This window comes from Microcaecilia unicolor, unplaced genomic scaffold, assembly GCF_901765095.1.
Source record: "Microcaecilia unicolor unplaced genomic scaffold, aMicUni1.1, whole genome shotgun sequence".
Lineage (NCBI taxonomy): Eukaryota > Metazoa > Chordata > Amphibia > Gymnophiona > Siphonopidae > Microcaecilia > Microcaecilia unicolor.
Window position 1 is genome coordinate 129,315 of NW_021963147.1, and position 13,943 is coordinate 143,257.

At 44.8% G+C, this 13,943-nt stretch overlaps 1 protein-coding gene across 1 annotated transcript in view; it reads left to right on the forward strand.

The window, feature by feature from the left end:
- LOC115459007 (protein shortage in chiasmata 1 ortholog-like) overlaps positions 1 to 13,943 on the forward strand; it is a gene marked incomplete at its 3' end in the record, with an annotated part of 101,094 nt that overhangs the window by 74,600 nt on the left and 12,551 nt on the right. The window contains exon 4 of the mRNA XM_030188870.1: positions 5,101 to 5,185. Coding sequence (XP_030044730.1) covers positions 5,101 to 5,185 — 85 coding nt within the window. The remainder of the gene's footprint in view (positions 1 to 5,100; positions 5,186 to 13,943) is intronic.

Here is a 13,943-nt window from a genome sequence, read left to right on the forward strand (position 1 = left end):
AGATTTTGTTACACATAAATGCTTTCAAGTGGTGTATCTTAATACCCCAACTTTCAATAAATCTCAAATAGTATTTTATATTACATCAAGTCCCCCAGGCATTCTATATTATTTCATCCAGATAATCTTGATTACAACTGGCAGTGGAACTGGAGGCATTTTTAGTTTACCCACTATTATAGCCGAGCATATATATGCAGTGATCTCCCAAATGAATACTGCCCATCCCTTAAATGTAAAGTAACCCCTTCAAAATGTTGGTTCCAATTATATATCCTTGAAGAAGTACAGTTAAAACAGAATATTCTCTCATGGGCAATTGGCCAATCTGCATAAGTGGTTTAGTAGAAACTGCTGGTGTTACCTTCCTCCCAAACCATTTATAGCTACCTCAACGCCCTATAAATTTCTGTGGATTTCCACATATTCAAACCTGTTCCTCCTCATCTGCGATACTTACACTGAGCCACCCTGACAGGCGCTCTCTATTATCTGCTGGTATACTTCAGTTTTATAAAAAAATAACATCCTGACATTTTACAATAATAACCGCATTCGATTCTTTAATTCACATAATTTTCTTAGTTCCTCTTTTCTGTCCCAGGCCCCTTATAAGTTGTGAACAGCTTACAAACACATTCTGGCTGCTTCCTCTTTGAGGACACTAACAGTACAGCTTTTTCCTTTTCTATTAAATTGTAGGCACAAAACAGCACTCTTTTTTTTTGGGTGGTTGGGGGGGGGGGGTTATTGGGGTACCCGACACTTAGTATAACTTATGACAGAAGTGGGTCCCAAATAAAACTAACATTAGTAAATATAGTGCCAGTAATAAATGTGTCGCCCCTTATCCTTAGATCCAAGTCCATTGTGCCAAGGAGTGGATCGGGACAGTGACTTGATAGTATCAGTGCATTTTTTAGTTATGTTCCACAACGTCCTCTACTTATGTCACCAAAAAGATTCACTTGGCATGGAACGTTCACCAACTTCTGAACCAAAGGTTCTACGTCTGAGGCACACAACTAGGCGAGTCTGTGTAACCCAATGCCATAGTGGAGGCCCTGGATGCCATCTTGACAGTATCAAAGGTTACACGGACCATGTACTTTTCACACTCCCACACTTTGGCTACTAACTGACAAAATTCCTCTGCCTTCCTTGGGGGGTGGGAGAGAGTATCTGCTAACTCCGCCACACTGCACACAATGTTCCTCAAGTGCATGCTTTTTAAGAGCTGGAAAGTGAACACAGCATTCTGAAAAAGCTTTTTCCCAAAAGATTCTGATGTCTGAGCTTCCCTCCCTGGGGCACTGAGGAGTAAGACTTGGAACTCCAGGCTCTTCTGAGAGTGGATCTGACCACCAGGGAATGGTGAGAAGGCTGTAGCTTCTCGAATCCAGGAGTTTTGTAAGTACATAAGTATTGCTATACTGGGACAGACCAAAGGTCCATCAAGCTCAGCATCCTGTTTGCAACAGTGGCCAATCCAGGTCACAAGTACCTGGCAAGATCCCAAAAAAGTACAATACATTTTATGCTGCTTATCCTAGAAATAAGCAGTGGATTTTTCCCAAGTCCATTTAATAATGGTCTATGAACTTTACCTTTAGGAAGCCATCCAAACCTTTTTTTTAAACCCACTAAGCTAACTGCTTTTACTCCATTCTCTGGCAATGATTTCCAGAGTTTAATTATACGTTGAGTGAAGAAAAACTTTCTCCGATTTGGTTTAAATTTACTTCTGAACTGTATATGTGAGTTGGCCTTCTTATTGATCAGATGTACAGAGAGGGAGGGCCTCCCATTGGTTCATCTGTACATTCTTAAGGATACTGTGCGTGGGCACTGTCACAGCTTCCTTTGGGAGTGTGTCAAACTGAAGGATGTCCAAGAACTTAGCCTGGGGTGCATCCTCGTCTCTAACTCAAACGGGATGGACTTAGCCATTTCCCTGACAAAAATAAAAAAAAGGAGAGCTCTTCCAGCAGAGACGTCTTTCATGTGGAAGGGAAAGGTCTGAAGGAAGACCAATGGACCCCTTTCTCTGAGAATACCTCTGGTGCCTCCTCAGACACCCAGGAGCAGTCTGAATCAGACTCACAAAAATACTCCTTGTCAGTGTACTGACATTCTGGTCAGGCCCTGGGTAAGGCCACCAAGGAACTGGTGATCTCCAGCACCCTGAGAAGCTCCCTCTCTGAGGGACTGGAGATTGACACTGTTATGCTGTGCTCCGGCTCCGACACTTCTCACACCCAACAGGCATGATACGGGTCTATAGGATGGGTTGGAGCTCTTGAGGAGTCAATGTTGATGCTCTCGATGCTGTAGCATCGTGCCGGGCTAGAAGCCTCCCTATATTTTTTAATTTATTTATTTTTTTTATTTTTATTTGTACCCCGCGCTTTCCCACTCATGGCAGGCGTAATGTGACTTTAGGTACTTATTTGTACATGGGGCAATGGAGGGTTAAGTGACTTGCCCAGAGTCACAAGGAGCTGCCTCTGCCAGCAGTGGGAATCGAACCTACTTCCCCAGGACCAAAGTCCACCACTCTAACCACTAGGCCACTCCTCCATCCTCCATTTTCCTGCATCATAGCCCTTAGCCACTCCTTGATGCCCACTATCAGTAAAGGCTGGGGCTCAGCTAGTACAGGCACATCCATGGAAGTTCTTCCTTAGGTAGTGTCAGAGTGCTATCTAATCAGTCAATTGTTCTGCCAACATTTTTTCCAAAGTCCCATGCCCGTCATTGTGAAAGCATACTGCACACTTGGGATTGCAGGAGAGTTTTGGCTTTCTATCTGAAGTAGACCAAAACTCTTAGAAAGCGCACCCAGCTTTTTGTTTCTTTTGGCCAAAAAATTATGTGGGATGCCATTGGTAAACACACACTCTCCGATTTGTTCGCAGATTGCATCTCCTTTACTTGTGTCTGGGAGGACTCTGGAGGATCATGTCATGGCTCACATTGTCAGAGCCATGGCTGCATCAGTTGCCTGCCTGGAATCATCCTTCATAGAGGAGATTTGCAGAGCTGTGATGTGGTCTTCAGTGCACTCCTTCACATTGCACTACTGTTTAGAACAGGATTCCCCATGTGAAAGCTAGGTCGGTCGGTTGGTCAGTCCTTCAGAATTTATTTGTGGTCTAGCATCAACTCCATCCCCCAGGCACGTTTACTTTTCCAGGTGATTCCAAAAATAAAGACATAAATCAATAAATAAATGAAGAAGAAACTTAATGCCAGTTATAGTTCTCAGTTTGTTCACTGGGCCTTGCCTATTGCAAACTCTTCTTCCCTCTATTTTATTTTTAAATTTCAGATAGCTTGGTAGGGATTCCTATTTGTAACAGCAGTTGTTCTTAAAGGACAGCAGGATGAAAAGTTTCTAGAAAAAAAATGAGGTTTGTAATATAACCGTTCAAACCCCATTCTTTTTTTTATGTGAAAACAATTTTTAAAAAAGTTACAGAAATTCTGTAACTTTTGCAGACTGTTTATGACTGAGCATTTGTACTGTTTTTTTCTACTTTTAGTTCCCACTCAATTGTTGGCGTCTTTATGGTTTGGAGATTTTGCAAGACTGTATTTCTTGTCGATTGATACATTAGAAGTTTGAAACTGCTGCTAGACCCCTGAAGCAGGTGGCTTCGCCAAAACACAGACCATGTCAGGTCTTGTGAGAAATGCTCCTTGTGCTCTTTTTGTGTGCTTGATTTTACTTGTGTGCTTCTCGGACTCTCTTTCCTACATAGCCCATAGGTCCATTCCCTGCATTTTTGATTTGCTACTTCAGCCATTTTTTCCCAGAGATGATTGCATATGCTTATTACCTCGCTCATCTTCCCTTGGAGTTGTATTCTACCAGCTATTGTATTAGATTGACGTGGTCCTTCATGATGGTGGTGGCGGGTAGGATGACGCAAGCGGCACTTCAAAAGCTTCTAGCAAAGAATGCTGGGGACTGTCCCTGCGCCAGGGCTCCATTGGTGATGTCACCCATTAGTAAGAATATTCATCCTGCTGTCTTTAGAGAACATCTGCTAAAGGTGAGTAACTATGCTATACTATGAAAATAATAATACATTTTACTGAAGTTCTATTAAAAGTCTTAAAAGCAAAGTCACTTTTTTTCAGCATCATCCTCTGTGAGGACAAATTCTGTGAAGCAATGAAGGTTTATCAAAATTTGTGCTGATTTAGGAGTACGTCCATTACTTTCCTACTACTATTACTACTATTTAGCATTTCTGCAGCGCTGCACAAACATAGAAGAAAGACAGTACCTGCTCAAAGAGCTTACAATCTAATAGACAAAAAATAAAGTAATCAAATCAATTAATGTGTACAGGAAGGAGGAGAGGAGGGTAGGTGGAGGCAAGTGGTTACAAGTGGTTACGAGTCAAAAGCAATGTTAAAGAGGTGGGCTTTCAGTCTAGATTTAAAGGTGGCCATGGATGGGACAAGACGTAGGGGCTCAGGAAGTTTATTCCAGGCGTAGGGTGTTTCTGTTTTGGAGTGGCTAAGTTGTAACCATGTTCGACTTGTCTGTTGCTTTTTTTTTCTTACAAAAATTGGGGCCCTGTAGTATTCAATACAAAATACATATTCTACAGTTGCTCAAGTTCTTGTGTTTAGTGCTGTTTTATGTGAGAGAATTCCTTGTTCTGGGACCAGTCCAGATTTCCTTTCTCTTTTCATTTTGTTCTCTGTTAAACTGAGCATGATTTGTAATAAAGAAAATGCATTGACACAAATGCAAAATGTGCTCTCTGTTCATCTTTCTATAAAATATTCCTCAGCTTAGAAACATTAAATAGAGACTTGGAGATGAAGATGACTAAAAAAAAGAAATTAGCAGACAAGTAAAAAACAGAGGTTTCAAACATTAAAGATCTGAAAGCTATGTATTGATTTGTCTTTTAATTGGGTACAGAGGAGGAACCTGAAAGGTTAAGGGCCAGATCAACCCTTACCAACATATTTGCTATTTCGTAGTTGGGCCTATTCAGTAAAGCATGATAACCCCCACTAAAACAAATGGCTGACTTTTCATGGAACCTGGGTATTTACATTCTGTTCTACTTTCAGTTCTTCCAACCTACAAATTGTTGATGGATGACTCAGCACTGAATGAATGGAAAAAAAGTTTCTGTATTAAGGACTTGTTGGAGAAGTATGTATCCTTCATTTAAACTTTGAAATAAAAAAAAATGTCATTTTTTGTTTCAGGCTTTTGGTTTTGTTGAGAGCACATTGAAAGTCCTGATCAGTATTGGAGGAATGGTTTTAGGAAAAGGCAAGGAAGATGACCCCAGAGACTACCTTGCTGCACATTGCCTCTTGGTGGCTGACCAAAAAACAGCATCATAGTCCAGGAAGACTGTTTTGCCTCTGTGTTAGTTTATTGAATATCAGAGAAATGTTAAATTAGAATTAGTCTATAGATCTTGAAAAATGCAGCAGGATAAAGGTTAATTTTGGTAAAACCTAAGGGATTCATTCATACAACATAAAACCTAGTTTCATTATGTAATCTAGGTCAGTGGTTTTCAACCCAGTCTGGCCAGTCAGGTTTTCAATACCAGCAATGAATATGCATGAGAGATAATTGCATACAGTGGAGAAAGTGTTGTTAATGTATCTCATGCTTATTCATTGTTGATATTCTGAAAACCCAACTGGCCAGGTGGTCCCTAAGGACTGGGTTAAAAACCACTGATCTAAATTCTTGAAAGTGGTCAACTCAGATGTTTAAATTGTGTTCTGTTTTACCAAAAAAAACAGGCAATGTAGGACTGTTTGTAAAATATATATAAGGGCATCTAGGTCTTGAAAGTGGTGATTCAGTTCTACCCTATATTTTACTAAAGACTTGCTGAATGTGGGGTTTATAAAATGTGTAAGGGCATGGAAAAAATACAGGTATTTGGCAGCATATACAGCAGGAACAGCTATTATGGAAAAAATAAGGAGCATCATTACTCAGAGCTTTGCATGTATGAGTAGCAGTTCATAGATATGTAAAAGTCAAATTTTGCTACTTAAATGTATAGTTGCTTTTCAAAAAAATGCCTGTGTCAGATAAGTCAAGTGCCCCAAAACTTTTTTTTTTTTTTGCATTTTGAGTTGTTTTTCAACACCAGAAGGGTAATCACAATTTTTCTTCACGCTGTCCTTCCAAGTCCAAATTAAAAATTGCCCAATAAAAACAGGTGTAAATGCCAGTGTGTGCATTTTTTGAAATATTAAATGCATTACTATTGCAGAGCACAGAATACATATATGCTTTCTAAGTCCACATAAACAATGCCTTGAACATGCTCCCTCTATGTGTTTCAGGTACGTGTATAATAAGTAGTGCCTGTTCTAAAATTGCTAGTTCTCCGAGGACAAGCAGGCTGCTTGTTCTCACAATTGGGTCGTTGTCCACGGCGGCCCAGGAACCGGAAAGAAATTTTGCCAGCAAAAATAGACTTTGGGAATGTTCCATCGCACGAGCAGGATGGACCGCGCATGCGCGAATGGCTTCCCGCTTGCCGCATGAGCATGTCTCCTTAGTCTTTTTTTCTCCGCGGTTAGGTGTGGCAGTGTTTTTTGCTCCGCACCGTTCGGCCCAGGACTAAGACTTCTTCCGCGATCCTTGTTTGCTTTCTTTTTCTTTTATTTCAACATATTAAAAAAAAAATTATTAGTTTCCCGTAGTTTCTTATTCTTTTTTGACAATTTTAAAGTTTCCTTTCCTTTTCGACGCGGCTGACCTTTAGGCCGCTCGGTCGGGTTCTCCCCTTTTTCTGCCCTTCCTTTTTGGCACAATCGCGCCGTTTGATTTCGCCAAGGCTGTGTTTTCTTCCATGTCATCGAAGACACTCAGCGGCTTCAAACGTTGTACTCGGTACACCCGGACCATCTGAGGTACCAATATCCATGCTTGGTGTATCCAGTGCCTTGGTCCCGACTATAGCCCAGCTGCTTGTAGTCTGTGTCTTAGTATGAAGAAACGGACCCAAGCGTCTCGAGCGGCTCAACGGTAAAAGCTTTTTGGAGCCGGGGTACGGTCCTTCGATGTCGACATCGGTGCCGAGGTCGGCGTCGTCGACATTGACAGGAGCATCAACTTCGGGGAGCAAGGTAATGGCTGCTGAGAGACCAATTCGCACTGGGAGCAGTGAGACGTCGAGTGGGTCTCCACCTGTCTCGAAGCCTCCTGCTATGCATGGTCCCGGTACCAACCTTCGTCGGACCCGGCCCCGAGGAGACGTGAGGATTCCACGTCTTCCTCGTTGGTACCGAGGAGTCTAGATGATGGGCGTCGAGCGAAGGCTAAGAAGCACCGTCGTCGTTCTCCTTCGATGCATGGTACCGGGAGCTCCAGGGCATCAAGAGAATCGACACCCGAGAAGTGTCGGCGCCGAGAGGACCGCTCCCCCTCGTTACAGGAGGTGCTGATACGTTGGTCTGCAGGCAGCCCAGTACCTGCTCCCGAGCCTCCACGGATTCTGACACCGCCTGTTCCACCGGCCCAGAGACTTTTCCGATGGTGGCTCTCAACGAGCATATCTGGGCCTTGTTTCCAGAACTTCTGGAATGCTTACTGGGACAATCATCTTCCATGTCGGGGGTGCTTGCGCCCTCTGTGTCATCTGCTGTAGCGGTGCCTGGCCCTTCACCTGTGGTGAGGTCTTCAACTCTGGTGCCGCCTGCGGCATCTGCATTGGCTGCCACCCAGGTTGACTCCCCTTCGATGTCGGTGGAGGAAGCTTTGCCGCAGTCGGATCGGGGGTTGACTTTTCGACATCGCCATGGAGGACATCGTTCCTTGGCATCGAGACAGGTCCAGTGTCAGAGTACTTTCACTCAGGTTGTGTCTGACACTGAGCAGGAGTGCTCATGGGAATCAGAGGAAGATCCCAGCTACTTCTCTTCTGATGAGACTTTAGGAATTCCCTCTGACCCCTCTCCTCTGCTAGAAAGAAGATTATGTCCACCAGAGAGTCTTTCTTTTTCCTCTTTTGTCCGGGAAATGGCTACGGCTATTCCTTTCCCTGTGGAGATTGAGGATGAGCCCAGGTCTGACATGTTGGAAGTCCTGGATTATTCTTCTCAATCTAAAGAGGCTGTGACAGTCCCTCTCCATAAGGTACTGAAGAAAGTCCTTATGAGAAACTGGTCCGCTCCTCTGTCTGGCCCTGTGGTTCCCAAGAAAGCAGAATCCCAATATCGGATCCACGGTGAACCTGGAATGATGAGGTCTCAATTACCCCACAATTCCATGGTGGTGAATTCCGCTCTCAAGAGAGCCAGGAGTACTAGAGACTATGCTTCGGCGCCCCCAAGATCCAGTCATACCAGCTCTTCACGAGCATACACTTGCGGGACTTGATAAGTCAACTGTCCAGCTTGGTTGATGCACTCCCTGCGGAGTTGGCCGAGCCTTTTCGCCAGGTGGTCAGGCAGCAGAAGGCATGTTGCAAGTTCCTGGCCAGGGGTACTTTTGACACTTTTGACGTTACATCCAGGATCACTGCTCAAGGTATAGTGATGCGCAGACTCTCATGGCTGCGTGTCTCTGACCTGGATCATTCGGGGGGGACAATCTTTTTGGAGAAAAAGTAGAGGATCTTGTTAATCAGATTAAAAAGCATAATGATGCTATGGATTCTCCCACCGGGCGCCTTCTGCTACAGCCTCCTCATCTAGGAGGTTTTTTGGAGGGAAGAGAAGTGCTCCCTATTCCTACTCTAGGCGTAGGTACACTCCTGCTTCTCAGCAGCCTGTCCAGGCTCAGCCCCAGCGCGCTCGTTCTCATCAACAGCATGCGTCTAAGGCCCATTCTGCTCCCCAGCAAAAGCAAAGGACGGGCTTTTGACTGGCTCCAGTTCAGCATAGCCTCTGTCAAAGTGTCCGTGCTGAACGACTTGCCGGTAGGAGGGAGGTTGATGTTTTTTCACCAAAGGTGGCCTCTCATAACCTCCGACCGGTGGGTTCTTCAAATAGTCCGGTTAGGATACACCCTCAATCTGATATCCAAACCTCCAAATTGCCCACCGGGAGCTCATTCTTACAGCTCTCACACAGGCAGGTACTTGCAGAGGAACTCTCCGCCCTTCTGATGGCCAATGCGGTCGAACCCGTTCCACCAGGGGAAGAAGGGTTGGGATTCTATTCCAGGTACTTCCTTGTGCAAAAGAAAATGGGGGATGCGGCCCATCCTAGACCTAAGGGGCCTGAACAATTATCTAGTCCGAGAAAAGTTCAGGATGGTTTCCCTGGGTGCACCCTTCTTCCCATGATTCAGGAAAATGATTGGCTATGCTCTCTGAAAGGATGCTTATACCCATATCTCGGTACTTCCAACTCACATGAAGTATCTTCGGTTTCGGCTAGGAACGCAGCACTTTCAGTACCGTGTATTGCCCTTTGGTCTGGCGTCTGCGCCCAGAGTGTTTACCAAATGCCTGGCTGTAGTCGCAGCGTCTCTATGCAGACTGGGAGTGCATGTCTTCCCTTATCTCAATGATTGGCTGGTGAAGAGCACATTGGAGGTGGGTGCTTTGCAGTCCATGCGGATGACTATTCAGGTGCCAGAACTACTGGGGTTCGTGATCAATTATACCAAGTCCCATCTCACCCCAGTTCAAAAATTGGAGTTCATTGGAGCACTGTTGAACACAAAGACAACTCGCGGCGAGGGCAGACAATCTCCTGTCCCTAGTGTCTACGGTTCGAGCGTCTCAACAGATCACGGCTCGGCAGATGTTGAGGCTTTTGGGTCACATGGCCTCCACAGTTCACGTGACTCCCATGGCACGTCTACACATGAGATCAGCTCAGTGGACCCTATCTTCCCAGTGGTATCAAGCTGCGGGCAGTTTAAAGGATGTGATCCAACAGTCCACCGACTTTCGGAATTCTTTGCAGTGGTGGGCGATTCAGACCAGTTTGACCTTGGGACGTCCATTCCAAATTCCTCAGCCACAAAAAGTGCTGATGACGGATGCATCCCTTCTGGGGTGGAGGGGGGGTCATGTAGATGGGCTTAACACTCAAGGAGCTTGGTCCTTCCAGGAAAAAGGTCTGCAGATCACCCTCATAGAATTAAGAGCGATCTAGAATGTCCTAAAGTCTCTCAGAGATCGGCTGTCCAACCAAGTAATCTTAATTCAGACAGACAATCAGGTTGCCATGTACTACACCAACAAGCAGGGGGGCACCGGATCCCGTCCTCTGTGTCAGGAAGCTGTCCAGATGTGGCTTTGGGCACGCCATCATGGCATGTTTCTCCAAGCCACTTATCTGGCAGGCATAAACAACAGTCTGGCCGACAGGCTGAGGAAGGTAATGCAACCTCACAAGTGGTCACTGAACATGGGTGTAGTCCACAAAATCTTCCAAGTGTGGGGAACCCCCTCGGTGGATCTTTTTGCCACTCAGATCAATCACAAAGTCCCTCAGTTCTGTTCCAGGCTCCAGGCCCACGATAGACTAGGGTTAGATGCCTTTCTCCTTCATTGGGGGAAGGGCCTGTTGTACGCATATCCTCCCATACCTCTCATGGGGAAGACTTTGCTGAAACTCAAGCAAGACGGCGGAACCATGATCCTGATTGCGCCCTTCTGGCCGCGTCAGATTTGGTTCCCTCTTCTTCTGGAGTTGTCCTCTGAAGAACCATGGAGATTGGAATGTTTTCCAACCCTCATCACTCAGAACGAGGGGTCGCTTCTACATCCCAACCTCCAGTCTCTGGCTCTCACGGCCTGGATGTTGAGGGCTTAGAATTTGCCTCCTTGGGTCTTTCAGAGGGTGTCTCCCGAGTCTTGCTCGCTTCCAGGAAAGATTCCACAAAGAGGTGTTACTCTTTCAAATGGAGGAGGTTTGCCATCTGGTGTGACAGCAAGGCCCTAGATCCTCTCTCTTGTCCTACACAGACCCTGCTTGAGTACCTTCTACAATTGTCAGAGTCTGGTCTCAAGACCAACTCCGTAAGAGTTCACCTTAGTGCGATTAGTGCCTATCATCGCCGTGTAGAGGGTAAGCCTATCTCTGGACAGCCTTTAGTTGTTTGCTTCATGAGAGGTTTGCTTTTGTCAAATCCCCTGGTCAGACCTCCACCGGTGTCATGGGATCTCAACGTCGTCCTCACCCAGCTGATGAAAGCTCCTTTTGAGCCACTGAATTCCTGCCATCTGATGTACTTGACCTGGAAGGTCATTTTCTTGGTGGCTGTTACTTCAGCTCGTAGAGTCAGTGAGCTTCAGGCCTTAGTAGTTCATGCACCTTATATCAAATTTCATCACAATAGAGTAGTCCTTCGCATGCACCCTAAGTTCCTTCCTAAGGTGGTGTCAGAGTTCCATCTGAACCAATCGTCTTACCAACATTTTTTCCCCATCCTCATACCCGCCCTGCTGAACGTCACTTGCATACATTGGACTGCAAGAGAGCATTGGCCTTCTATCTAGAGTGGACACAGCCCCACAGACAGTCCGCCCAACTGTTTGTTTCTTTCGACCCCGACAGAAGGGGAGTTACTGTCGGGAAATGCACCATTTCAAATTGGCTAGCAGATTGCATTTCCTTCTCTTATGCCTAAGCCGGGCTGACTCTTGAGGGTCATGTCATGGCTCATAGTGTTAGAGCCATGGCAGCGTCAGTGGCTCACTTGAAGTCAGCCACTATTGAAGAGATTTGCAAGGCTGCGACGTGGTCATCTGTCCACACATTCACATCTCATTACTGCCTTCAGCAGGACTCCCGACGCGACAGTTGGTTCGGTCAGTCGGTGTTGCAGAATCTGTTTGGGGTCTAGAATCCAACTCCACCCCCCCCCCCCCCCAGGCCCATTTTTGTTCTGTTCCAGGCTGCGCACTCAGTTGTTTCTTCGTAGGTCAATCTCTGTTATGTCCTCACCGTTGCGAGGCCCAATTGACCTTTCTTTGTTGTTTTGCTTGTCTTCGGAGAAAGAGAAGTTACTTACTTGTAGCAGGTATTCTCCGAGGACAGCAGGCTGATTGTTCTCAGCAACCCGCCCACCTCGCCTCTGGAGTTGTTTTATTCTTTATTTGCTTTTAATATAACTGAGGCGGGAACGGACGCGCGCGGGCGGGAAGATGGCCGCGCATGCGCAGTGCGTCCGTCCCGCGCTTTGCTGGCCCACATGTGAGAACAATCAGCCTGCTGTCCTCGGAGAATACCTGCTACAGGTAAGTAACTTTGCTTAATCTACTTTAGATGTTAATAAATTTTTAAAAAATGGAAAATCGTGACACCTTTTTATTGGACTAACTTAAAAACATTTTTGTCTAGCTTTCAGAGGCCAAAACCTCCATCAAGAAAAGAGTATACTGTACGATTAAGTTAATCCAATAAAACGTTAGTACCTTATTTTCCTTTTTTTTTGTTTTGTTTCTTTATTTGAAATATGGTTAGAGTATGTCAATTTTTGAAATTTACACCTGCTCGCTTTTATAATTTTCACAGTACAGGGGAACATGCATCACTGCTTCTCTTTATCTAGTTGTTGCATTGTGTGCAGTGTTTGGCTTCTTGATCTTCAATTTAATTTTTGTCTACATATTTCTATCTTTAGTTTGTGATTACTTAGACTTGGTGAGGTTTTACTCGTGTGCAAGAGATCGGGTGTTCTTTTAGCACTGAATGTCTGTGTAGGATGAATTTGTAGTTATTAGGTTTGTTTAGTTTTCCAGTAGATGCACTGATATTTTAGTAGGGAAACCAAACGAAGCAGATATATATGTGGAAAACAATATTTAATGGATACAAGTCAATAAAATTAGCAAGCCCGACACAGGCCGTGTTTCGCCCCACTGGGCTGCATCAGGGGCTACAAAACAAACAATCATATAACAATTAAAACAAGTATAAAAGCAAATAAAATGAAATAATCATTTCATTCCATTATCATAATGACATGCTCGGCTGATAGTCATAGAACACCATCTATATATATAAAAGGCAACCCCAACGTTCTATGAAGCCTCCAGCCGGAAGTGTGAAGCGCCAGAGATATCCGGTTTCCCCATGAGTCAAGGAAAACAGCACAGCACGAAATCCCTCTCTCTGTAACAGTGAAGGACTCAGAGGGGGGAGGAGAGAAATGCCCTCACTCTCTCCCTAACACAAACACAGCACAGCAGGAAACTTAACACTGAAGGACTGGACTCGGAGGGGGGAGGGGAGGGGGAGGGAGAGAGGGCAGAGGGCAGGGACACTCCCACATGCACACTCTGAAGAAAACCTTGCTAGCCCCCCCCCCCCCCCCCGTTTCATTTGCATCAGAAACGGGGCTTTTTTTACTAGTGATAATATATTTCGATATACAAAAAAATAAATAAATTAAAATATCCAAATGATATTACGACATAATTACACAAATTAAATGATAGACATGAATTAAACAATATTAATCAATAGCATACCATTCACAAACAATATATATATATATATATATATATATATATATTAATAAACAAATATGGAATGAAATATGTATTATAATAATAAATATTAATCAAAAATTACATAATATGTTACACATCTAAAACAGTAAATTAGATAAGTTAAAACCAATGAAATATATGCTGCGTTTATGTTTGAAATAGATTGTGCAACAGATAGGTAACCTATATTATTGGATTTTATCACCAATTGTAATTAGTTATTTATTCATTTTAACTAGCCGTTAAGCCCGTTAAAACGGGCGAGATTTCCAGCTACCCTCCTCGCCGCCGCTCCCTCCCCCCTCTGTGCCGGGCCCCCAGCACTGACCTGACAGCGCTTCTCACCTCCGTGTGAAAGTGCTGCAGGCAGCAGCAGATCTCTGTTGCTGCCTGCAGCGCTTTCACACGGATGTGAGAGGCGCTGTCAGGTCAGTGCAGGGGGCCCGATACGGGGGGGGGGGGGCGGGAGCGGCG